At 39.6% G+C, this 26,262-nt stretch overlaps 3 protein-coding genes across 3 annotated transcripts; all 3 read right to left on the reverse strand.

The window, feature by feature from the left end:
- Positions 1-559: 559 nt before the first annotated feature.
- LOC104096897 (uncharacterized) lies at positions 560-4,322 on the reverse strand. The gene is made up of 4 exons (XM_009603347.4): positions 3,557-4,322; positions 2,157-2,381; positions 1,643-2,026; positions 560-1,486 (listed from the first exon to the last, which is right to left on the reverse strand). The coding sequence occupies exons 1-4, from the start codon at positions 4,145-4,147 to the stop codon at positions 1,010-1,012; spliced, it is 1,677 nt and encodes a 558-aa protein (XP_009601642.1). The 5' UTR covers positions 4,148-4,322; the 3' UTR covers positions 560-1,009.
- Positions 4,323-5,859: 1,537 nt separating this feature from the next.
- On the reverse strand, positions 5,860-9,803 carry LOC104096896 (TITAN-like protein). Its single transcript, XM_009603346.4, has 7 exons — positions 9,441-9,803; positions 9,232-9,358; positions 8,261-8,570; positions 8,094-8,158; positions 7,876-7,921; positions 7,248-7,666; positions 5,860-6,232 (listed from the first exon to the last, which is right to left on the reverse strand). The coding sequence occupies exons 1-7, from the start codon at positions 9,692-9,694 to the stop codon at positions 6,200-6,202; spliced, it is 1,254 nt and encodes a 417-aa protein (XP_009601641.1). The 5' UTR covers positions 9,695-9,803; the 3' UTR covers positions 5,860-6,199.
- Positions 9,804-17,298: 7,495 nt separating this feature from the next.
- LOC138908260 (uncharacterized) lies at positions 17,299-19,291 on the reverse strand. The gene is made up of 2 exons (XM_070198916.1): positions 18,695-19,291; positions 17,299-17,379 (listed from the first exon to the last, which is right to left on the reverse strand). Exons 1-2 carry the CDS (start codon positions 19,289-19,291, stop codon positions 17,299-17,301), a joined length of 678 nt encoding a protein of 225 aa, XP_070055017.1.
- Between the last annotated feature and the right edge of the window lie 6,971 nt (positions 19,292-26,262).

A 26,262-nucleotide genomic window follows, 5' to 3' on the forward strand; every position in this document is an offset into this window, starting at 1 on the left:
CAATTCTACATATGTGCAACCCAATTTAAGTTTTACATACAAGTGGGCAACTTTTACTCTACAACCTTTCCTCAACTACCTTTGACGTTTGTCCGTGAAATTTTCTTAAATTGCAAATAAAATAATTCAAGTTGATTCTTTGATAAATAATTCCTCTTGCACTCACAAAATACTAGCACGTCTTTTTTTCCTTTTTTAATAAAAAAATCCTCTTCACCAAAAAAACAAAATTAACAATCTTTTTCCCAAATATTGTCCAAACATCTTAACCTCATCACTGCTACAGTATGTAAAAGTATAATGGTTCTCCATTTCAGTCGACACTTGGTACCAATGATTTGAGTTTGGTAATTACCAGAGTTTTAAGAATGAACCAACATTAGGTCGTACCCCTGTCGATAGTTCAATAAGTAAGAGTCAATGAGGTGCTGGTTGGAGACCACTCTTATGGCTGCCGCAGCTAAACAAAAATAGATGTTCTGAAGCTAAAACACAGAACCGTTATTTTCAACTAGCACGTGCAGCATCAACATTTTGAAAAAAAAGAACGCTCATGATCTCCTCAATTCCAACTGCCTTTGCATTAGATGCAGATCTCCTCAAAATTGTTTTTTTTTCTTCTCTTAACTGCTTACAGATTGTTTTAATGCATATACTGCTCCCAAGGAAATGCACAAGAGTAAATTGCACATGTATATGCGATTCCATAGGGAAGAAATTCAAACTAAAAAACGTACCTCAATAATGCACAAAAATGACACTAACCTGGAAATTTAACCCATCACCCCATATTTATCCATCTAAAAAGAAAATACGAGAATCGCCAAGATCTGAACCTATGCCGATGACAGACAACAATCACAAGATGGATCTGGTATGAATGTATTATCTTTTCTTTTTCACGCCATTTCTCATCCCAGGACTGAGGCATCGACCTTTGAGTAAATGTCCCCACTCAAAACACAAGTGCAACCTCTTCAAAATCAGCCTTCATGAAGTGCAATCCACCCTAGGTAGCTTGATAGTCCAGGAACAGCCTCAATTTCTGTGAAAGGAGCTCACGAGTTCCATACAGCGGTTTACTACTGATTATCCAATCCTTCTCAAGCAGCCCTGCCTTGGCACCATGCGACATCTCATCGTAGAAAGCAGAGACAATACAGTAGATGGAAGTCCTCAGGATATCAGCCATCGAATACGCTTTTGCATAAAAAGGGGCTCCTTTTCTTTTTCCTGCAACACCTGCAGCTGAATCTCTCCTTCCTGAGTTTAATGTAGCCCACTTAATACCAGCAGGATCCATTACAGAATTCGATGACGGTAAGTTGGTTTTCTTGCCCATTAGAGTTTCAACAACCAATAAACTGGACAACAAAGTTGAGAGAACAGCAGCATTGCTCCCAGAAAGTTGAGCAACGCCAAACCTATCCTCCTTGTGTGAATGCACAGTCAGTGATGCGACAATTCGAGCACACCATGCTAGTAGCTGCATGCATCAGTAATAACAGACCATTTCAGGATATGTGAAATGACAGTAAAACTGAAGAAATTTAATTCATAAATTATTAACAAACGACCAGAGAGAAAAAAGCAGAACAATATCTAATACTAACATTCATTCATATGGAAATTAGTGATTTACCTGAAAGTCATCAAATGATTCATAAATCTTTGAATCAGCAAGCTGTTCATTTGGCGAACGCAGCTGATGAGACAGTTGCAAGGAGTTATCAACTGGAGAGCTCTCCAAAACTTCACTTATGTTTCTCGTGAACTGTTCAACAGGGGTCAAGCATACAGAAATGACTCTTTTGTATGTCTCACCACTTTCCTCAAAGAAGGCAGCTCGGCGCCAAGGGTCAACATTACTCTCGCATACCATGCAAAGATCAAGGTATGCAAGATACTGCAGAAGAGATTTTGGTGTGCTCTCCTCCAATGCGGCAAGAAGCGGTTCACTTGGATTTGTCTCAGCAGCTGCAGAACCTTTTGGAGGGGCAAAGACAGACCGCTTTGTGTGCAATACCTAAATAGTCAAATCAACATCACTTTTGCTTGTTATGCTATTTTCAAATGCTACTTGAGAAAATAACCAGCTTGAACAAGAGAGAGAGAGAGAGAGAGAGAGAGAGAGAGAGAGAGAGAGAGAGACTGACTTGGTGTAAATGATGAGATAATTCCCAGCAGAGAATCACCACAAAACTTCCGATGTAAAAGATAATCTGCTCAGTAATAAAGTTTCCTACAGAAAGTTGACCCTTAAACTCGTAAGGTAGAAAAACCACAAGGAGAGCTGAAAAGACATAACCAGCAGCTGAAAGCTTTAGAGCTTTTCCAACAGCTAAAGGTAGCCCCATCTTAAAGCTGAAAAAGGGAGGACGCTGTTGACATGGAATTCTTGTTAGTATCTCGGATTATAGAAAAAGATACAACTATTCACCACATCAAACTGCAATTTACATGATGGGACGTGCATATTTAATCAGAGAATCTTGTTCTTGCAGAAAGAGAAAGCAACCAAAGAGAAATCAAATTATTAGAATCATAGCAATGAGAGAAATCACAAATGGAGTTGAAAACTCTCAATTAACTGTTCCAGACCTCCAGTACGCATGGACGATTGGGTGCTTTCATGCAAAATCAGATTTTCATATACAAGGTATTTCCCGTATACATCAATAAAATTACCTTATCAAAAAAATCCTCAACTGGATTCCCCACACTTTCCACATACACACACGCGCTGACGCGCGCACACATACAAAAGAAGTAAGCATCTCCTTGTCAGTAAGAAATGGCATTGTCATACTAGCTTAAGGCCTCAACAAATACTGCTTATGAAACAACATTATTTTTTTACCTATAAAGATTTAAATCAAGTGAAGAAAAAACAATTAAATTACAATGAATACCACAATAATGGAAGTCCTGGCATTAAGTGACAAATAATTTAGTTCCATTCCATCACTTCCGCATGAAACAATAGAAAATAGCTCTCTTTAACTTCTAAACATGAAGCACGAGCAAGGTTTAGAAATAGTGAAAAAGGAAGTGCTTCGAATCATTGATATCTGTCTCGGACTTGTTCTAAAAAGGTCGAGGTATACTATCACCTTAGAGTTATAAGAGTGTGCTTCTCCAGTGGATCATGCGCCTATTCACAGGATGAGTCTATACACGAAGTATGCCATAGCAAAGACCAAAATAATATGCCAATATAAATCATTTGTGATATGAACCATTGTTATTACTTATGCTACCAGAATAATAACTTCCTCAGTCTAGTATAAAGAATAATAAGTATATTCTAATAAAGAGTAAGACACAGTTACATGTAAACATCAGTACATATTCAATCAGGCAAACCCGATAATTTAACATCTATGATTCAGCTCTTCATTTTCAGTTAGCAGCAGAGAGCAATCTGATTTTAGGTTAAAAAGCTAAAACTATGGATATCACTCAGGTAAAAGTCAATTCAACAAAAGCATATCCAATATCACAATTTATTCATGTGCAATCAATATACTACAATTGAGAGCGACAATTTCTATACCTGGATAATAGGGAACTGTAAAACCCAGCGCTTCTTATACACATAGTGGACGGCGTAGAACATTCCAAGCTGCAAACCCCAAAACCCTAACTTTCCAATAACCAGCTGCCTGGTCTTCACTTGATCGAAAGCACCACAGCTCCAGCACAAACTAATCACAGACAAAGAAGCCGATACGGCAGACACCGCCACGAACAGCACGTAGCTAAGGGAAACCCTGGTGCGGAGCCGGAAATCGGAGGAGAGTAGCGGCTGGGAACTAGAAATGGGAACTAATATCAGCTTAACTGAGCCGAGCAGAAGCTCCAAAGGAGAAACAGCGCGATGAGGGCGAGGAGAGGAGATGATGAAAAGGGAGGTGGAGAAGATAAGAAGAGAGAAGTGGAAAACTATGAAAGCGAAGAGACTGAGGAATGAGGGTTTGAAAGGGCTTGGAGTGAAGAGAGAAAGGAGTAGGGTTTTGGAGAGGAAGAAGACGGAGGTGGATTGAAGTGCTTGCCATATTAGGAACCCTAGGAACCGGTGTTTGACGATGGTGGCGCCGCCGTCTTTGTCATTGAAGAGTGATCGCTCCACTATCGATAGAGACATTTTTCGCCGTCGGAAAGACGGCGGAGAGGAGTGGGTTTTAGGGGTTTATAGGGGTGGTGGATGGTGGAGCCACTGCCTAGTGTTCAGTGGTGGCGAATGATGGATACTTCTTACAGCACTTAGGCGGGAACTTAAGCGACGCCGTCCTTGTCTAAATTAGTTTTGATTCTTCAGCAATATTTTTCTTTTTTACGAAGAAAAATTCAAGACTTATGGTTTCCTACCTTTGGGTAGTGTTTGTCTGGTAGCGTATAATTTGGTAAATAATGAATTAGCGTACTGAAATCGAAAAATTTAGTATTTGTTATTCGATATTTTGGTATTTAGTATGATATTTGATTTAAATTTTAAAAAATATTGGTATTAGATATGTTATTTTGTATTTTAAAATGAAATACTGATACCGTACCGAAATATATATTATACTACACAATACATATTATTAATTATAACATAAATATAAAAATCTAAAATTTTACTATCTTTTATTCTTTAAGTTTATCAATTAACTCTAAGCAAGTGACAAGACATTTCTAATGATCAAAATTTTTTTTTTATGTACAGTTTTCTCTCTCTGTGTTGATATTTGCTAGTTTTTTACAAAACTTTTGTCAACAAATATTTTTATTTTTGTACTTTTGACTTTTGAGTGATTTAATTTAGAATATTACATTCTATAACTCTATGCACTAGTTAGTATTCAAATGGAATAAACCGAAGTTACCAAATCGAATAAATCGAAACCGAAAGGAAAAAAATTTAATTAGGTATAGTATTGGTATTGCATTTTAAGAAACCGAATACCGAAAATACCGAACCGAAATATCTAAATATCGTATTGACGGACGAACAGCATCTTTGTAGACTGTAGGGGAAAACGATTTTGTATTCTTTATTCTTTTTTCTTTCTTTCGAGTCTTTAGATATGATTGTACGAAAATTATTTTAAATTCTAATGTGTTCATTCTAGAAAACGGTGGAGTTGTTTTCTGGAGAAAAATTTAAATTGACTCTAGTAATCTTCTTTATCCCCCTATTAGTAAATTGATAATTAAAGCGAACGACGAAATTACCAGAATGCACGCATAGTTTTATGCCGATTTTTTATTGCTTTATTTACTAGTAAAAGTTATGTTAGTCATCTTAACCTTATTTTTATCGAAGTTCTTCATATATCGAGGGACCAATTTTTATTTTTTTTTGGCATTAGAACAGCAAAAGATAAATAAAAATTGAAAGGAACACCTAATAACCAGAAAAATTAAGTTATTAGAAAAGAAAACCATCCCTTCACATTCCCTCTCCTAAATCCACTGCCCAGAATCTACCTCCAGTTAAGTGCAATTTCAGCATTATCACCGTCAAACCCCCAATGACTTGTTTTGCATCGTGCTCCCTATGTAATTTATGTAAGACTAATAAGATAGGTCTTTAGAGCCAATTAGAGAGCAATAACACAACAAACATAATGTTCATTGGCCACTATTGCCAACCTTGGATTGCATGACCGTTTAACAAGAACCAGGGCAGAAGAAAAAATCAAAACAATCTACAAGGGAATCCCAGAGTTTTGACGCCTATAACAGGTCACATATGACTTTCACGATAATAATATGTACTGGAAGATGGTCTGCAATTGAGTACGAGGAAACTATCAAAAATCGAGGGAGTTTCGCTTCAACTTGCATCCCAAATGACTTACAAGCAAGAGATAATAAAAAAAACTTCAAGCAAATATGAATAAAAGTGGAGTTTTTAGCCTATTAAAGGCACTACTACAAGAAACAGAATGTGCATAGGCAACCTGTGCCCAACCTTTTTTGCATAACCACTACAAAAAGAACCAAGACCTCCTTAGCTATATTAACATAACAAACAATTTACAGTTTCTAGTAACTTGAACATGGATGCTTACCACAATCTAGTTGTCCCACCCATACCAAAGGGGAAACCTAAAAAGTAACAAATATGACAGTTTGGCTAGGGAGAGCAAATCAAGAAGAATGTACACATGCATTTCTAAAATTTGGTCACTGTACGGAGGTTGTTACGTCAGCCAAGCACATTGTCAACAGGATCTTTGCGCTGCAATGATTTATCAAAAAGACCAGTCACACGAATGTCATAAACAAAATATTTATGATTACAAAGTAAGTATCAATACAGTCTTGTTTCAATAAACACTTGTTCTATATGAAGTAGACAAATCAACTATTCAGGAAGAGTAACAAAACAACTGCCTTATATTACAACCAATGGCAGCTCGGGGAACACTGCTCTTACAAGGTCACCACAGAAAAACCGACTATATTGCAATGAAGAATTTAGACGTCAAAAAAGAATAGAACTGAGAAACCTCTTGTTGTCATAGAACTGAGAAAACCCTAATCATTAGATCATTTGTCTGTCCTCTTCATTTTCATAACGTTTCACAAGGGGCAGAGCTAAAGGAGTTTGACTTGCATATTTCTCCCTCCATCCCATAAAATATGAACTAATTTGACATGTGTGGTAAAGAAAAATATTCATATAACTTACTGTATTGACAGAGAAATGTTTAGCATATTATTTTGAAATGTGAAATTAAGGGGTACGGTTGGTAAGTTATTAGCTGAAGCTAGAAACAGTTTAATACTATTACATTCTATTAGTTTGAATTGTTGGAGCATGAAAGACTTCCCATATAACGAAGAAGCCAGGTTTTTCGAATCTGAAAGGGAGGTAGGTCCATATTGCTGTGATAGAAGAAACATATTGATATTCTAAATATCAAGGTAGTTGGAAGAGTCAGCTTGAAAGAAGATACACATAACACTATTGCTCAAACATAGATAGCAAATAGAATCTGAGTTCTAGAAATTTGTGAAACACTTTAAGGAAAAGTTGCAGATTAATGTTAAAGAAGTTTCGACATATTACACCCTTGAGCAGAGTTGCAGTTTACGGCCTCATATATCTTAACATAGTTTTCAGTATACATGACCAGGGTTCATTCATAGTGTAAGGAGCAGCTGGGCTAGAGGATCTTTTTGGTGATAGTAAAGAGCTTGGGGAATTATCGTGTTGAAGCAAATGACTATATGCTGATGTAGTAGCTTACCTTTCGCTTGCTGATATAAGGCTGTAACTGCACCATACTCTGGGACTGGCTTTCAACCTTAGCAGATTTGTTATTCTCCACCTGAAATTCTTTTCTGGATTCCTTCCTAGTACCTGATTGCCAAACTCTGCCAAAATTGGGGAGCCAATTCACATCGTAATTGTTAGTCACAAGCTCCCCTTTACTCTCCAACTCCATCTCAGCTTTTCTTCTATCTGCCCAAGCAGCACCAACCCGATTCGGGTTTAATTCCGACTTCTTCTTATTGGGAGGGGGAAGGTCACTCCCTCCAAGATTTGATATAAAATCTAACTGACTTTTCTCAGTCTCATTGAACCATGGGGGAGGTGCTCCAGAATGAACATTGCCAAGGGAATCTTCTTGAAATGTTAAAGATATCTGTGTAATGTTTGGAGGACCTGAAGAAAGAAGATTTCTCATTCTTCAACTATAGAATAGGTGAAGAGACACGAATAACACAGAAAAAGCACCACAATAACCAACCCAGAAACATATTAGACGTCCAACATAATCTCAAGGGTAAGGCAGCTCAGAAACACCACTAAACGTATAATCTCAACTAAAGTGTATGAAATGAAAATTATGCAGAAAGTAGAGAGATCAATACCCAGAGAACTTTTCTTTCCCTTCATCATTCTCCCATCCGGGGTTACCTGACACATCAACCAGAGTGAAATTTACATGATGAGGAAAAACTTCTAAAAAGAAAATTTTTGGACATCCATAGTGGGTAGAACCAGGAAAGAACACTAAGACCAGCAAGAGAGCAGAGACAGAGAAAACAGAAAATACTAGTAGCAAATATTTCTCGTTAAATAGACTTACAGAACCACCATGAAGACATTGGTGAGAAGTTGTTGCGGCACGAAACCTCGAGCAATTTTGGCCATCTGTGCAACAAGAAGTTTACAAGATCACTTACAGTCAGCGAGCAAAACATGAATAGAAACATCACATCACCATATGAAAAGAGAAAACTATGAGGCACTAACTTGTCACGCCATTGGAGGAACAAGCATCTTCACCGAACTTTCCGCCCATGCACGTACCAGGCAAATTAGGGCCATTTGTAACACTACGCATTTCGTTTTCAGATATCTGAAATCTCTCATTCGTATAATTTCGTAAAGGTACAACACTATTTGAAACATCAGCGTTAAGAGCATGAATATTATCTTTGTCAAAACAATTTAGATAGTCAGAGTTCGTTTTATTTTGGATATCATTCGAGGGTCCAATTAATGTTGCACGAGATCCTCCATCAAGAGCTCCCTTCTTCAATAGATTGCACTTCTTCTCCCACTGCACATACAAATGCAAAAATGACTTCATGAAGGTTCAAAATGATAGGAAATCAAGCTTCTAAACAAAGTAAAAAGTCTAAGATGATAGACAAATGTGTATATATTCAAGTAGACATGCGAGTACTAAATTCAGCAACTCTGCGAAATCCTAACATTCACTTCTTGCATCTAAATAATCAGAAATCTCATCTAGAAGACGGCATTTCTCAAAAGGAAAATCTATTGTCTATTAATAATGTCAATCACCATAATATAACGAAAAAACACGGGAATCAACCATATCCTAACCTCCGAATCTTGAGGGGGGATATTGTGACAAATAAAACTACAACTGTGCGGAGAAAAGGTTTAACACTGAAGGGAAAAAACCTAGTGCAAGATCAGTAGAAATTCTCATATATCCATTATGCAAGGCATAATAAAACAAAAGAATGTACATTTTTCAGATTAGAAAAGAAATGACTGTGACCTGCTCTAATGAAATTGGTATCTGAAAGAATGACATTTAATTCTCAATAAATTTTATCAGCTCAAATTATATATATTTCTACTAAGAGAAAAAACATTAGCTGACTCCAACTAGCTTCGAATTGAGGTATAGTTGCAAACAGCATATATTTTTGAGATAAGAAGATAAATGTGAAATATATCAATAGTACCTTGGCAAAGTCAGCCTCAGTAATCCTCAAGTTATCAACCTTGTCCATTCCACCACCATATTTCCACAAAAATCCTTTCACTTTCTTCATATGATCCGCACTAGCCAAATGCCTAATTGCATTGTCGCTATATCCAACAACAATAAAATCTAAAAAGGAACATATAACTTAAGTAATTAATAAGGCAGCAGCAAGTAGTCGTTGCGTACCTAGCGAAGAAGCCGTCGAGTTCAAGAATATCACACTCGCAGAAGACACACCAAAGGCGATTGAGCGAGGCATGCTCAGGGCGGAGAGGGATAGGGTTTTTGATGAAGAATCGAATATCGGAAAGCTTCGATTGGAAGCGGGAGAGAGCTGCGGCAAGCGATTTTTTGTGGTTAGGGAGGAAATTATGGCGGCGGCCTTGATTATGATTCAGCTTGCAAACTACGCACAATTCGAACTGTTTATCGTTGCTCATGCTCTTCGTTGCAATGTAATTGAATAGGCAGGCGCCCTGTATAACCTGTTATGAGTTATGACCCAATTCGCCCCCCTCTTCGGTTGCCGATTTTTTTTTTGGGGGGGCCAATTTAGAGTAAAATTTACGTTTCTTTTTTTTATTTTTAAGTGCAACATGGACTAACGAGCAAGGAGGCCGGTGGTTCAATTAATGTCTTGTTTACTCGTAAAACGATATAGTTAAATTTATACGTGATTTTTAGACAAGTTAATTAATTTGATCCTGAAATAATAGAAAAATTAGATAAATATATAATATTTAGCCTTGAGATGGAGACGAAATAGCAGAAATAATAGTTCCGGGAGCAGGGCTTCCGGCCACAACAACAATGAAATCAAAAAGTAATAAGTTAAGATTATATTAAGCTTTGAATAAAGTATAGGGTATGTTTGCCAGAAATTTTGTATCATTTACAATGATATTAGAGCTCACTATTTATAGTCGCACTTAGGGAACAAGGTCTTAAGATCAAGTCCTTCTTTAATGTCAATTATGAGGGTCATTGAAGAATGTGTAAGGGCGGACATGAATTCCATATTGTTTGTAATGGGCATTGTACTTAATGATGTAGAATATACCTCATTAAATGCTACCGGGTGGCAGGCATTTACTTCATCTTTATGAGTATCAGTCTCTCCGTTAACATACGAGATAGTTGTCTTCGGTTTCAGCTATCCTCTGTCTCCGGCTCCACGTGTCACTTTCTTATGCGATCATTTAATATAACATATTTTACCCTATACAGATAGTCCCCCTGCTTTCCGGTGGCATAACTTTGTGTCACCGAAAGTTGGTAGAAACATTCTTTTTGGCGGAAAATTTATTGACCCCTCAGAAAAAGTTTCTAATGGTTGATTAGACGCACGTCTCTCCGCATTTAATGCCCCGAACACGCGTCATCCCACGATTCAGCATAACTTTTGTCGACTATCGAGGTAATTATGGCCACGAGTTTAGCCGCCTAAACCTTTACTTATACATATCAACCTCATTCATTCTCACTTCATAATACTTTGAATTTTCTAAGACCTTCTTTTACTCAACTCATACGTCGACTTTAACCTTTCTTTAGCTTCCTTATTTAAGAGAAAATCCATCGCCTTGATAAAAAATGGCATCTTCTTCAAGAAAACCTAGTTCTTCAAAGAACAAAGGTAAAGCTAATGATGTTTCTACCCCTATGGTGAGTACCATCGTCCCAAAGAACCTCATTACCACCAAAGACTTCGAAGAGAAGTACCCTTCTGCTCACCCTCGTACGTGGGTTGTTAGCGTATACCCTTCTTCTATCTGTCCTTCTAGTATCCTCGCTGTGAAGGAAGACTGCCATTGTCAAGATTTGGACATCATCGCTCCTGACCTGGCGGAGTGGATAACCTTTCCCCAAGAAAGATTATACATATTTTTACACATATCCATTTACTTTGGGATCATTTTCTTTGAGCGGAGAACTTGACTCTGTCATTGTGGAGTTCTTCCTCCGCTACCAAGTGTGTTTGGCACAGGTAACCCCTTTCGTGTGGAGGACAATTGCTTGTCTTCGGCACCTGTGCCAGGAGACGGGAGAAGAGTTATCCTTAGCTCGAGTGATGAACCTCTATTGCCCCCAAAATCTTCCGTAGGGAAATGATTAACTTCAGTAAGCGAGGCCACAATGCACTGCTATCCAGCATGGATGATGATAATGACTGTGGCTGGATAGAACAATTCATTTCAGTCGCCACCAGTGACATCATCCCGGCCTCGACTTCATCTTTCTCGGGATTATGAACCGCACTCGTAAGTATATCATTTGTTTCTTCTTCTGTTAAAGACCATTCCTCATCATTATTGACTTTTCTTCCTTTAACTCTCTCAGCGACTCGGTGGGTTCCCCTAGGGTTGAGGGCTTGGACCAATAGGTTCAAAAAAATTTGGACGTTACTACGCCTGAAACTCGCACGTGGAAAGAGTTGTACCTGAAATACGGTGGAAGGCCAAAAATCATGGTAAGTTGAACTTATATTGTTTTTACCTTTTCTCATAAAGAAGTTGTTTGATTATTCTCTCCTGTTGAATACAGATCTACCCCAGGGCTCAGTTGTTATCCTCGAGAAGGACATTTTGGCTTATCCTGCTGATGCGGCAAGGCTGCTTGTAACGACCCAATCGATCGTTTTACTTTCTAGAACCTTGTTCCCCTAAATAAGACTCCACATATGTGCTCTTACTGTTTTATGACTTGCGGGGATGGTTAGTTCGGGCTTTGGAAGGGTTCAGGTTGAAATCGGAACACTTGGTTCCTTAGTTTGACTTTAAAAGGCTAAGTTTGACTTTGGTCAACGTTTTGAGTAAACGATCTCGGAGTCGGAATTTGACGGTTCCAATAGGTTCGTATGATGATTTTGGACTTGGGCGTATGTTCGAATCGGGTTTTGGACGAACCGGGAGCGTTTCGACGCTTAATAGTGAAAGTTGAATATTTAAAGGTTTTAAAGTTCTTTAAATTTGGTTTGGAGTAGGTTTTGATGTTATCAAGGTCTGTTTGAAAATTCGAGCCTGGTAATAGTTCCGTATGATGATTTAAGACTTGCACGTAAAATTTGGTGTCATTCCGAGTAGTTTAAGTATGTTTCGGTGTGCTCGGAGTAAGTTAAAGAATTTGAAGTTCCTAAGTTGATTACATTTGGTTTGAGATGTGATTCTTAGTTTTAATATTGTTTAAACATTCCGAAGGTTTGATCGAGTTTGTTTTATGATTTCAAACTTGTTGGTACATTCGGATGGGGCCTCGGGAGTCCCCGGATGCCATTCAAACTATGTGCGGATTGAGTTAAGACTCAAAAGGGCTACTGGTGCACCAGTTCTAATGTGCCCACACCTACGAGATTTGGGCCGCAGGTGCGTGGGTTGGGCCACAGAACCGGCTTTGGAATGTTTTGCCATGGATCGCAGATGCGGTTTTTCGTGCGCACCTGCAAACACGCATGTGCGATAGGGGAGGACGTAGAAGCGGCTCAAGCCGCAGGAGCGACATGCTCGCTGCAGATGCGAAAATCCCATCCGTATAAGCAGACCTCGATGGGCTTGAGGAACTCTACAGAAGCGGACCTAGCACCGCAGGTACGGTACCGCAAATGCGGTAGAGGCACCGCAGGTGCGAAAAACGCTGAAGGCAGAACTTCATTTAAGTCGGGGTTGAGCATTTGGGGTTCATTTATTGCACTTCTTGGGGCGATTTTGGAGCTGGTTAGAGAGGGATTTTCACTAGTTATTTGAGGTAAGAAATTTCTATCTAATTGGAGTTAAATACAGAGTTTATAGATATATTTTAACATGTAAATTAGTGAAAATTGTGGGTTTAGAAGAAGAACCTATGTTTTGATAAAAATAGAATTTAACCACGAAATTTGTTATGGATTTGGGTATAAATCATATATTTGAGTTCGTAAGGTTATGGGTAACGATTTTCTTCGAAAATTTCCGGAATCCGGGACCGTGGGTACGTGGTTAAATTTTAAGAATCTTCCAATTTGGGTTGGGTAATTATTTAAATCGTTAAGTCATGAAGTTTGGAACATATATTGATTTATTTATACAATATTTAACTAGTTTCGGATTCCTCGTCACCGAGTGGAGACTTGAGAGCGAATTTAAGACCGGAAAGCGAGCTTTGAGACGAGGTAAGTCTTTTGCCTAACCTTGTAAGAGGGACCTCTTCCCCTTAGGTGTATCTTTGTTACGAATTATATGTGTGGGGAGCTACGTACGCACTAGGTGACGAGTGTCCGTGCGTAGCTATATTCTATGTGATGTGCGGGTAGTCTTGGGCTTACATCATGCCTTTATTTGCACTGTTATGTTGATTATGCACATTAACAGCTTTGAAATGAGCTGAGATTTAAGGATTTAAATATTTAAAGTCTCTAGTGTGGATTTCTTGTGTTTGGAAGGAATTGAAGGATTTTTATAAGAACTCTGATAATTTTATGTTCACTCGCGTCACAAGTATTTCCGCGAGCGAGGTAAACTTTTCTCTACTCTTATGGGAGCGGGTCATTTGCATCGACATATTAATATATGCATCTATGGTTCATGTCGTTCGACCCTCGGCAGTGCACATTATATTTCTGGATCGGGTCGTACGACCTCGGCATAAATAGTGCGTGATAATACTCGGAGCCTAACTTTTACTTTATATTTATCTATGGCTTGAGCGGTTACTATTATTTAAAGGACATGAATTGATTCGAAATTATTGTTAGTGAAGGAAACTGTTATTCACCGCTTGTTACTGTGTGGTATTAATTGCTTACATAATCTATGCGTATTTATGATTTCCGCATTTTATTTATAGCCCATAGTAAGAGTCGATGTCGACCCCTCGGTGTTACTTCTTCGAAGTTAGACTTGATACTTACTGGGTACATGTTGTTTATGTACTCACGCTACACTTCTGCACTAACTGTGCAGGATCTGAGGCAGGTGCATCTGGTGGACATACCGGCGCACACCCATGTTACCCGGAGACCTAGTGGTGAGCTGCATCCTGAGTCGTTCTGCAGCACCTAAAGCATTTCTTTTGTACTTATTTTCTATCTATGTTATTTCAGACAGTAGTTAGAGTTTTGTATATTCTACTAGTGCTCATATACTTGTGACACCAAATCTTGGCACACACTCTAGTAGACCTTACGGTTTTGGGGTATTTATATATTTATACTTGCATTCAATTATTTTCATTTTAATCACTTGACCCTTCATTTCTCAAATTTCTAAACAAATGGGATTTAATTACTTAAAAATTGTTTAAAAGAAGAAATCACGTAGTAACTTCATCGTAGGCTTGCCTAGCGGCGATGTTAAATGTCATTACGGCCTATAGGAGAAATGGGGTCGTGACACTGCTTCAGGAGGAATTTACACAGACATGCATCTCCGGGCCTGCTTCTGGTGCGAGTGCTTCTTCTTGGAGTCCCCGACCGGAGAAAAAGCATCCAAAAGAAGGTGTTCCTCCGCGGCGGGGGGAAAGAATAAGAGGGCAAAGAATGCCGCCCCCGAGTCATCTCCAGAAGTCATGGTGACAAGCCCTCCGCCCAGGTCGGCCATAGATACCTTGATGATTGACGATAATGGAGAAGCTAGCGAGGATGGGGCTTCTCTACACAGAAGACGACGACCTTCCTCAGTTCAACAGACTGCTCTTGGGAGAGTTTAAGATGGTGGAGAATGCCAACTCCCATTTCCGGATCCCAGTCACTGCGTCCGGTATTATGGGGCTGAGTACCGGGTCCCTGCCGTTTTCGGTTGACGAGAAACCCACACCTAGCACTGCGCTCGCCGCAACCAATTCTCATCTTTTAACTCCATCAACTTAATCCCCTTATTCACCGACTCTTCAAATAGCAACTGCTACATCATCTCCACCGGCCACATCAATTCGAGAAGAGGATGTTCCTCTCCAACAATACCCAGTTCATGGGAATTTGAGGCTAAATTACGCCGCCCCCTCAGAAGATCCACAAAGTAGGAGTAGCGTTACTCCATCAGTCTCTACCAGGTGCAATCTGTTATCCCGACCGGTGGAACCTGCTAACTATCTGAAGCCTTTGGCTTTAGAAAAAGATTGGGAGAAGATACACTATCTCTCGGGAGAGTGCTTGTTGAATAATTATATGCACAACGCCGCAACGATATACTCTTCATTTCCTTTTTTTATCTCTTCTATCTTTGATTTGGTAGAATTTTGAGTTTGACTTTCTTGTTTCGCAGACCAATTTCCTTGTTTTCGAAGGTCTCCAAAGGTTGATTCGTGAAAAGGAGGAACTTACCTCTGAGCAGGATCGACTTTTGGTCGAGCAGGACCAAACTGTTGCTCGACTCTCAGAACTGGAAGACAAAGTTAATGAGGTTGTTGTGTTGGCGACTCGTTTGCAGCAAAATGAGCAACAAGTAGAGACCCTTAGCCAAGAGATCGCCCCGCTGATGGTTCAATTTGAAGAGGCTAGGGCCAAATGGGCTAAAGTCCATAGTGTCGTTCTTGCTGCATCCGATCGAGAGGCTGCCTCCACTGAAAGATTAAATTATTTGGAGGCAGCCTTGAACTCCAAAACTAAAGAGTTTGTTGCTACTGAGGTGAAACATGCCCAATTAGAGGAGAAGTATAAGATGACCATTGAACATAACAGACTTTTCAGCTCTACTGTCCGTGATCTTAAGTTAGCCTCTGGTCCGTTAGATCCGCACGGGAAAATATTTCTGCCAAGGTTGACCAACTTAAAGAAGAACTCAAGCGTCGAGCAGCTTCCCTCATTGTTGAAAAAATATATGTTATGTACAGTATGAGGAGAATAACCTTGGAAGAGGCTAAAATGGGTGTCATCGACTTTGATACCGAAATCACTAAAGCCCATGAGTTGGAGTCAGCTGCTAAAAGGGGTCTTCCTGCCAGGCCTGATGCTTCCGGTTCTTCTAGTTCTGGTTCTGAATCCTCGGGAACTGAAGAGGAACCGGAAGATGAAGATGTTGAAGGCCAAAATGATGAGGGTCAAGATATCGAGCCGGCAGCGGATCTACCTACTTCCCCTGGTGGCGCAGATGCTTCTCTTCCTCCGGGTTCCAGAGATGTAGCAGCTTAGCTTTTCATTTATTTTCCCAACTTTTGTACTTATGTCATTTTGGCACATTTATTGTAAATAAAAAACACCTTTTGCTCAAGTATTGCATGAGCCTCTCTGCGTTCTTTTGTTTGAACATTTGTGCAAGTTTTATTCTTTGTGTTCTTTTCCGCTTAAGTGTTTTGCGCAAGTTTTACTGTTTGCGTCTGATTACGCAAGGCTTTTGGGTGTATTTTTCCCTGAAAGCATTTGGATTTCGGGGGGAAATGCTTCCGAAATAAACCCTTTATCGGTCAGGTTTTTCGTAAGAGAGAGCTCTCTTATGTTAACTGTGCTCTTGAAGAGGACGTCTTTTATTCATTACGACACTAACATTTGAAGTACTTGTTTAACTTTTAAATGACAAAATCAATTAATCGTTCAGTCAAGAAACAAGATAGAAATAAAAGGACTTTACATTATTCCTTCCATTTTCAAAAATTACATAAGCATTCGTTATGCTAAAAAGAAATTGCCATTTCTTGTGGCTACCTTGTACAACTTATTTCTACGGGGCTGGCCGCGCATCCCCCGGTCCCGATGATATAACTATGTTTTCGTTTTCGTATTCTGGTCGACGTGGGAGTCATTGTTGTCGTATCCTCATATCATTCCCTCTGGTGTTCTAATGTGAGGAATGTGAATTTGAACACTGGAGATTTTGCACCTTCGAGAATTCCACTAATGAATTGCTAGATAATCTTCAGTTCGGTAACAAACTTCACTTCCCCTTAGGAATTTAAGCCATCGAGCCAAAGACTATCTAACAATACCCTAGTGTTTTGCACTTGTGAACGATTGGGTAACCTTTGCTCTATAGCAAACTTAACTTCCCGGTGGCAACTTTGCTACCGAGCAAAAGATTATATAATCGCCCTGGAGTGGTTCTTCGCTTGTGTGCCTTGCTATTAAAAGGTCTTATTATTGCTACTGAAACCTTCTTCGTAGTATGCTTTCCCTTGCTGCCTCGTTAAAAACCTTGCCAGAAAAACCTAATTGGGACAAAAACTGAACGAAGGGAAAAAGAGTGCAGCACATACTTTCAGTATAGGTGATGTTCATCAACAATAGTATCTCTTGAGGTGTGCCACGTTCCAGTTTCTTGGCAACTTTTCTCTATCTTGATTCTCCAACTCGTATGAGCCTTTTTCGGTAACAGCTGAAACCCGGTAGGGCCTTCCCATGTTAGACCTAGCCTCCATGCGTTGAGTTCTCGGGTGTTTTGAGTTACTTTCCTTGGAGCCAAGTTTCCCACTTTGAAATAATAGAGGTTGGCTCTTCGATAATAATATCTTTCTATTCTCTGCTTTTGAGTTTCCATCCTTATATGCTCCAAGTCCCTATGCTCATCGAGCAACTCCAAATCGACTAACATTGCTTCGTTGTTTGTCACTTCATTTGCCTGGAAATATCTCAAGGTATGCTCTCATACTTCCACCGGGATCAAGGCTTCTGCTCCATTCACAAGGGAGAAAGGAGTCTCTCTTGTGCTCGATTTGGCCATTGTTCGGTACGCCCATAGTACTCCAGGCAGTTCCTCGGGCCATTTACCTTTAACTGCTTCCAATCTCTTTTTGAGATTTTGTATAATCACTTTGTCTGTTGAATCCGCTTGACTATTTGCGCTTGGATGATAGGGCGAAGATGTGATCCTTTTGCTTTTCAAATATTCAAGGAACTTTGTGACCTTTGCGCCTATAAATTATGGCCCGTTATCGTAAGCTATCTGTTTTGGTATTTCAAATCTACAAATTATGTTCTCCCATAAGAAATTCACCATTTCACGTTCGTCGATATTTTGATAAGGACCTACTTCAACCCACTTAGAAAAATAGCCAATTAAAATCAAAAGAAATCTTACCTTACCAGGGGCCGACAACAATGGTCCGACGATATCCATTCCCCACTTCATGAACGGCCATGGAGACAAAATTGAGTGCAATGGATCTATCGGTTGATGTACTAGCAGTGCGCAACATTGACACTTATCACATTTTTGTACGAAATCTTTGGTGAGTTGTTCCATTCGGGGCCAATAATATCATGCCCTCACTAGCTTTAGTACTAAGGAGTCTGCGCCCGAATGATTTCCACATATCTGTTTGTAGACTTCTCGCATAACATAATTAGCTTCGGAGGCTCCCAAGCATAGGACCAGCTGGCCTTGGAAAGAGTTCCTGTACAATTGGCCTCCTTTGAAGCTATATCATGTTGCTTTAACGCGCAACGTCCAGGATGCCTTGGGGTCTTTAGGCAATTTCCCGTACTCGAGATAATCAATGATCTCATTCCTCTAGTCCTAGAACAAAATAGTAGTATTTACCTCATAGTAGTTATCTGCGTTCAGAACCGAGTGCATGAGCTGTACTACCGTACCAGAATCTGATCCTTTCATTTCCGTTGATGAGCCAAGGTTAGCTAATGCATCCGCTTCCAAGTTTTCTTCCTTCTGAATGTGCTTAATTAACCACTCCCAGAATCGATCAAGGAGAGCCTGAACCTTCACTACGTATTGTTGCATGCGCCCCTCTTTGACTTCGAAGATCCCGTATACCTGATTTACCACCAGCTGGGAGTCACATTTTATTTCTATGACCTCGTAATCTAGTCCCCGGGCCAATTCGAGTCCTGTAATCATAGCTTCATACTCTTCTTCGTTGTTAGTCAAATGGATTATTCTTATGGCTTGCCTTAGGGTTTCTCCTGAAGGCTTGGTTAAGACTACGCCAATCCCGGACCCTTTTACGTTGGAAACTCTGTCTGTAAATAGGATCCAAACTCCTGATATCGATTTTGACACCATCACTGCTTCTTTGGTTGCCAAAGGCAATAATACCGGACTGGAATCAGTCAAAAAGTCGGCCAAAACTTGTGAGTTAATCGTAGTCCTAGGTTTATATTCTATGTCAAATTCACTCATTTCAACGACCCATTTGGCTAGCATACCAGAAAGTTTGGGCTTATAAAGGATATTCCGCAGGGGAAACGTGGTCACCACATCTATCGGGTGACATTGGAAGTAAGGCCTTAGCTTCCGAGCGGAGTACCTTTGTCCTCACAAACTAAAACGACGTTTACCGCTACATCCGATACTGTTAGGTAGATTAATAATTTTTCGCCTTCCTCCGGCTTTGATAGTAACAGAAGGCTTGACAAGTACCTTTTAAAACCCCTCAAAGCATGTTGGCTATCCGGGGTCCATTCGAAGTTGTTCTTCTTTTTGAGTAGCATGAAAGTTTCATGCAAGTCCTGTCCCCATATGAGCCTAGGAACTTGCCGGAGCTGACCCCGAACGCGCACTTCTCGGGGTTAAGCTTCATGTTATGCTTCCTTAGGATGTCAAAAGTTTCATGCAAGTGTTTAAGATGATCACCTGCGTTCAAAGACTTAACAAGCATATCGTCTATATAAACTTCGATGATTTTCCGTATCTGTTTTTCAAACATTTTGTTTACGAGCTGTTGATAAGTGGCTCCGGCGTTCTTTAGCCCGAAGGGCATCACATTATAGCAATATGTTCCAAAATTCATTATGAGCGAAGTTTTTTCCTGATCCTCCAGGTTCATCTTAATTTGGTTGTACCCGGAGTAAGGATCAAGGAAACTCATTAACTCATGCTCGGCCATTGCATGAATCATTTGATCGATGTTTGGTAGTGGGAACGAGTCCTTTGGGCACGCCTTATTCATGTCTTTATAGTCTACGCACATGCAAAATTTATTGTTCTTCTTAGGAACTACTACTATGTTAGCTAGACAGTCAGGATACTTTACCTCCCAGATCGAACCGATATCAAGTAGGTAAGTTACCTCTTCGTTGACGAATTTATTTCTGGCCTCGGCAATATGACATTTATTTTGTCTTACCGGAGGAATGGTAGGATCCATTCTTATCTTGTGTATGACCACTTCTGTCAGGATACCTGTCATATCCGCATGCGACCACACAAAATAATCGGCATTAAATTTAAGAAATTCAATAAACCCATAACTGAGCTCGGGGTGCAGTACTGTCCCCAAATGGAATTTCCTATCCAAGAACTTTTCGAACAATGTGACTTGCTCAAGCTCTTCCGTTGTGGACTTCGTTGTGCCCGTCTTTTGTGGTACTTGGAAATATCTTGGCACCTGATAAGATTCTGACATCTCTTCCCTCTAGTTTACTTCACTTGATTCGGGAGCATACGTTGGTTCCTGTAATTGCTATGCCGCATGCTCCTTCCCTTTTCTATTGGAGATCGAAATCGCATTCATATCCTTTGCCACCGGTTGATCACTTTTTATCTGTTTAATCCCCTCGATAGTTGGGAATTTCAGCAACAGATAAAACGTCGATGGTACAACTTTCATCTCGTGCAACCACGGTCTTCCCAGGATAATGTTGTAGCTCATATCACCATCCACAACCTCGAAAAGGGTCGTCTCCATCACCCCCTCGACATTTGTGGGAAGCAGGATATCTCCTAGGGTTGTCATACGTGTGAGGTTGAACCCGACGAGGATTTTTGTGGCCGGAATGATGCTTCTGGTAAGTTTGTCTTATTCCAATATCCTCCATTGTATAATATTGGCCGAACTCCCTGGATCCACCAGAACACGTTTGATTTTAATATCTAATACATTTAAAGAAATTACCAATGCGTCATTGTGCGGTAGCAACAAACTGTCTACCTCTTCCTCCGTGAAAAGTGATGTCATCTTTAGCGACTTCCCGGAGCCTCTTGCTGTGGGTTACTGATACCTTCATCTTTTTAGCTGCCGAGAAAGTAACCCCATTAATCTTGTCCCCCACCCCTCCCCCCACCGAAAATCATATTGATCGTCTGGCGCGGGGGATCTTCTCATGCTTTTGAGAGCTCCGTGTTATCACAACTGCGACCATAATTATTTTTGGCCCGATCACTAAAGAATTACCCGAGATGGCTCATTTTCAGTAGTGTCGCCATCACTTCACGCAGATGTAGGTAGTCACCAGTCCGGTGACCGTTCATCTCGTGGTATTCAAACCACAAATTAGGGTCCCTCTGGCTAGGATCAGACCTCATCGACTTCGGGAACAATGCTTCTTTAATATTCCTCATAGCTGATACCAATTCTACTACACTGACGTTGAAGCTGTATTCTGATAGTCTGGGTAGGAAGGATCTAGAGAACCTGACATTTCCTTGTCCTGTAACGATCTGTTGTTCTGGTCGCGATCAATTTTTCTATCGGTAACGAACCTGTCTGCCGACCGAAAACCTCTGACGCATCCTTCGGCCCATTCATAGGGCAAAAACTGACCCCTCGAAGATCGTCTATCTGTGTTGAAATTGTCTTTTTATTTCTCTTTATTCTTCTCCCGACCTTTAGCCGACGTTGGAAAGTTGAGCTGATCATCCTCAATCCTTATCTTTGACTCGTACCGGTTGTGAATATCCTCCCACATCATCGCTTGGAAATCGAGCAAGCTTTCCTTCAATTTTCGGGAAGCATCAGAACTTCTCGGATTCAAACCCTTGGTGAATGCTTCAGCCGCCCATTCATTCGGAACAACCGGGAGCAACATCCTTTCCTTCTCGAACCGGGTTATGAATTCCCGCAGCAATTCGGAATCTCCTTGTGCAATTCTGAATATGTCAGCCTTCCAGGCCTGCACCTTTCTGGCCCCGGCATTGGCCTTAATGAAAGAATCCGCAAGCGTCTCAGAGGAATCTGTGGAATGCTCGGGCAACAGTTAATACCACGGCAAGGCTCCCCTTGTGAGAGTCTCTCCGAATGTTTTCAGCAAAACTAATTCGATCTCGTGGGGAGCTAAATCGTGCCCCTTCACCGCCTTTGTATAGGTGGTAATATGCTCATAAGGGTCCGAAGTCCCATCATATTTCGGCACGTTAGGAATTTTAAACCACTTCAGTATCAATTCTTATGCCGCGCTCGGTTTGTACGGCAATTGAGTGTACTTCTTCAAGTCCATTCCTTTCAGCACCAGTGGTGCACCCGTGATTTGGTCCATGCAGACGTTCACTTCCCTCATAAACCGTATGAGCTCACTTTTGAAGGGATCACTCTCGGTTTTTTGATCGGATCTTCTCCTCCCATCCCCATCGAAGCCGACCTCGCTCCTCGGGGTGTTTTTGTCGACCCTCTACGTTGTTTGATTTGCGGGAGCACCGGAAAAAATTGGACTTGGTCCGTTCGCGTTATTGGAAGCACCCGATAATGCCTACTTTAGTTCTGTCATAACCTTATCCTGCCATGTGAGATGGCCTAGAATTACCTCTTATTGCTCTTGCAGAACCCTTACCGCTTCAACCGCATGCTCCTCTTCAACATCATCAGGAGTCGCCTCCCGAACATGTTGCGGGTACCGCCTGCCGTGGACTGGTATGGCATCGTTCCCCTCACTGCGATTTTTATTGACTGAATCATCGTGCTGATGTTGGTTTCCTTGGGCCTCAAGATTGTGTGTGTTTTAAACAACATTATCTACCATTTTATGTTATTTTTTTGCTAAGAAAAAAAAATCAAAACGTGTTAGTAAAAGAGGCAAGGGTCATGACGAGCTCAAAACACACACCTAAATATGCTCATTAGTCAAAGATAGTATAGAAAATTATCGTATCCACAAGGATTTGAGTTAAACAGCATTTTCATAGCTTGTAGCTAGATTGCTATCCAAGATGATCAACAATTGAGATTATATGATTAAGAACTAAAATTAACTAGGACTCTAGATCTAATTGACTAATGACAATTGAACAAAAGTAAGCAAAGAAGATATCAATAGGAGAAAATAGGGGTTGATTGGATAGGTGCAAGATAATTGTCTGGGATTTAACTCTCGTTAATTCACTTCTAATATTCAAGTGAGTCTCTCGAATTCACTCAATTATTAGTTCAAACGTTTTAGTAGAAACTCTTCTCTCGATTAAGTCTCAACCTCACAATATAAACCAATTTATGCTCAGTGAAGATACGCACGAATTCGTAGTGGACTGGTCTTTAGGAGAACCTCTTTCTATTATCCTCCTAACTAGGTATAAATAGTAATTCAACTAGCCTCTTTCTATTACTAAGAAGAATCAATGAATTCAACCAACAAGATGATGCAAAAACACCACAAGTTATGCTTCTCTCGATTACATGAACATGTGAATATAGATGCAATAATTAAATCACCCAAAATAATTCAATACATAAGAACTAAAGTTAATATCCACAAACAATCATCAAAACACGAAATCCATCAATCCCTAAAGAGAACTACTCCAAAGATATGAAGTAATTCATCACAAAAATAAAGAAAAGCATTAAATGATCCAAACTCTTGTCTTGAGTGAGGATTGAATGATGAATTACTTGTGATTTGGCTTCTCCACCTTCTCTCTAGCCTCCTTAGGTCTTAGGTGTGTCAAAAGTCCAGAAAATATCGTTTCTCATGTATTTATACCAAGTAGGATCGGGCCCAAATGAAATTACCCTTTCCTAGCAGAAATAGGAAAACTTGAAAACTTATTATTTTTCATGTGTTGCACTGTGCGTCGCAGGGTGCGTAGCATTAGTGCCTTTTCCTGACAGGCCCCAAAAACCCAGTCTCTGAAGTTTGCTAATTTCTGAAAGAATTTTATCCTGATGCGTCGCCCAGTGCGCCTCACCAATGTATTTTTTTAGCAGTTAATTCTTCCTTCAATTTTGACGTCCAGAAGTGATCTTCGACCCCCGAACACGATTTCGGCTTAATCCTTTGGGCTTTTACTCAGATTTCAAAGCTCCAATTAGCTCGAATTAGTTCCATAACATCTACATAGCTCCGAATCGCTCCTACAAGGTATAAAACACACAATTAGTGCAAAACACTAGCAATTAACGCTCAAACTCAATTAAAGTGCAGTAAATTGGAATGTAATAAGCGACTAAAATATGAGATTATAGCCTACCATCAACACCCCACACTCAAACCATTTCTCCTCCTCGAGCATTCACACCACACCTTATATAGACACAACCGTGCTAAGCAACTCTCCTAACTCATTACGCCAAGAATATTTAAAATAGACTAAGCACAATAGTATAACATCTTCACCTCAAGAATTGACTCAAAAGCACCATGCATTATTTACAACTCACTCACTTGCTCTAATTCATAGGTCAACAACATTTTCTTTCCTTCATGAATCAAGTGCCCTCATAATAATAGAGAGTAGTTCCACACACAATAAAAGTTAAGAATAATTAGGAACTCAACATAGAAAAAAATCATTTACTCTGAGAAACAACATTCATATGCCACAAAAGATGCACCATAGGCTTGCCCGTAGTGTACTACTCAACTAATCGAGCTCATTCAGTCAATGATCAAATATGACTTTAAATGGTTTGTAATGTAGGTTGCGGGACGGGTACGATACATTTAGATATAAGAGTGGCTACACCTTCCTAAGCACTTTTAATGCAAACAATTTAACATTCAAAACCCCACATTAATATCGAACCATATTCCACCTTAACATCAATATGCATTAATTCCATATTCCTTAAGCACAATTACATCAAGAGTTACCACTATCAATGAATATTTTTCACAATCGTACAATTAATCTCTTTCTTCTTTTTTTTAATTTTTTTTTCTCAATTCAATTGGCTCTTACTTTTTCAAAATATTGCACTTTTTTCCTTATTTCAATAGTTCCTCTCGAAATCCAAACCGACTACCCCACACTTCAACTTTTACAAAGTTCATTCCAAATTCAAGTACTCACAAGAGGTAAATGGTTCAAATAGATGGTCAATTTAAAACAAATGAGTAAGGCTTGTAATGTGGTTGCCAAAGAAACAGGATTACATGCTCAAAGGGGTTAAGTAAGATAAATTACAATTAGGTGAGTAAAAAGCATATAACTGGCTCAACAAAAAAATGCTTATATCACTTTCCAGACTGAACAAAACTACTATTTTGCTTTGCAAATACACGGGGCAAGTTCTAGACATCAAATGCAATGCACAGAATAACACAAAACCTCACACACACATGGCACATAACTCACTCAAGATTGGATGATCAAGACTCTCTAGTCAAAGCAGTTAAGCAAAGTTAAACTTATACAATTTAAAGTGCTTATGCAAGAGTCAAAAACTGAGCATAAGCTTCACAACTAAAGCACTCATTATTCTCAAGGTATAATAAAATTAATAGACATTGCTTCAAATTCAAACCATAGCACAAGGTTTCTTACTCCTAACAAGATAAAAACTAACTACACCCGGTTCAAACAAAACCCTTGGAAAAGAACCGCGGCACAAAGAAAAACTAAGGGGAAATTATTACACTACCTAACAAAAGAAAATCTTTTTGTTTTTTTCTTTCGACTTAAATCCCTCACGAAATCTCTCGAATGATATCCATCGTCGGTAAAAGTCGAAAATTTTAAAAGTTTTATGTTTTTTTTTTCAATTTTTTTCCTTATATGTACTACCCAAACTAACAAAAGAAAACTAAAACTAATATACATACATACATACAACATACCCCCACCCCACACTTCAAGTTGTGGCATATTCCCATGACACATAATTAAAAAGCATAAGGTAAAGAAAACTTCCCTGAATTTTCTTCTTTTCCGAGAACTTATGAACTCCACCCCTAATTCTGAATTCATTCCTCGTTTTCGCTCCTTGGGATTCTTTATGGAGTTCATTAAGCCCAATTCTTCTAAGGATACCTACAAGACCCGCTTTTTTCTTTCTTTCTTGTCTTCATCTTGAGCGGTGAATTGTTCGTTCATGATGATCCTTAACTTGTTTCTGCATTCTTTCACAGTATCACTCCATACATATTCATGTAAATCCCCAAAAATAAAATCCACATGATCAAGGTTAGAATAAGAAAACAAAGAGGAAAGGTCAAGTTAAT

Source organism: Nicotiana tomentosiformis, chromosome 3 (genome assembly GCF_000390325.3).
Source record: "Nicotiana tomentosiformis chromosome 3, ASM39032v3, whole genome shotgun sequence".
NCBI lineage: Eukaryota > Viridiplantae > Streptophyta > Magnoliopsida > Solanales > Solanaceae > Nicotiana > Nicotiana tomentosiformis.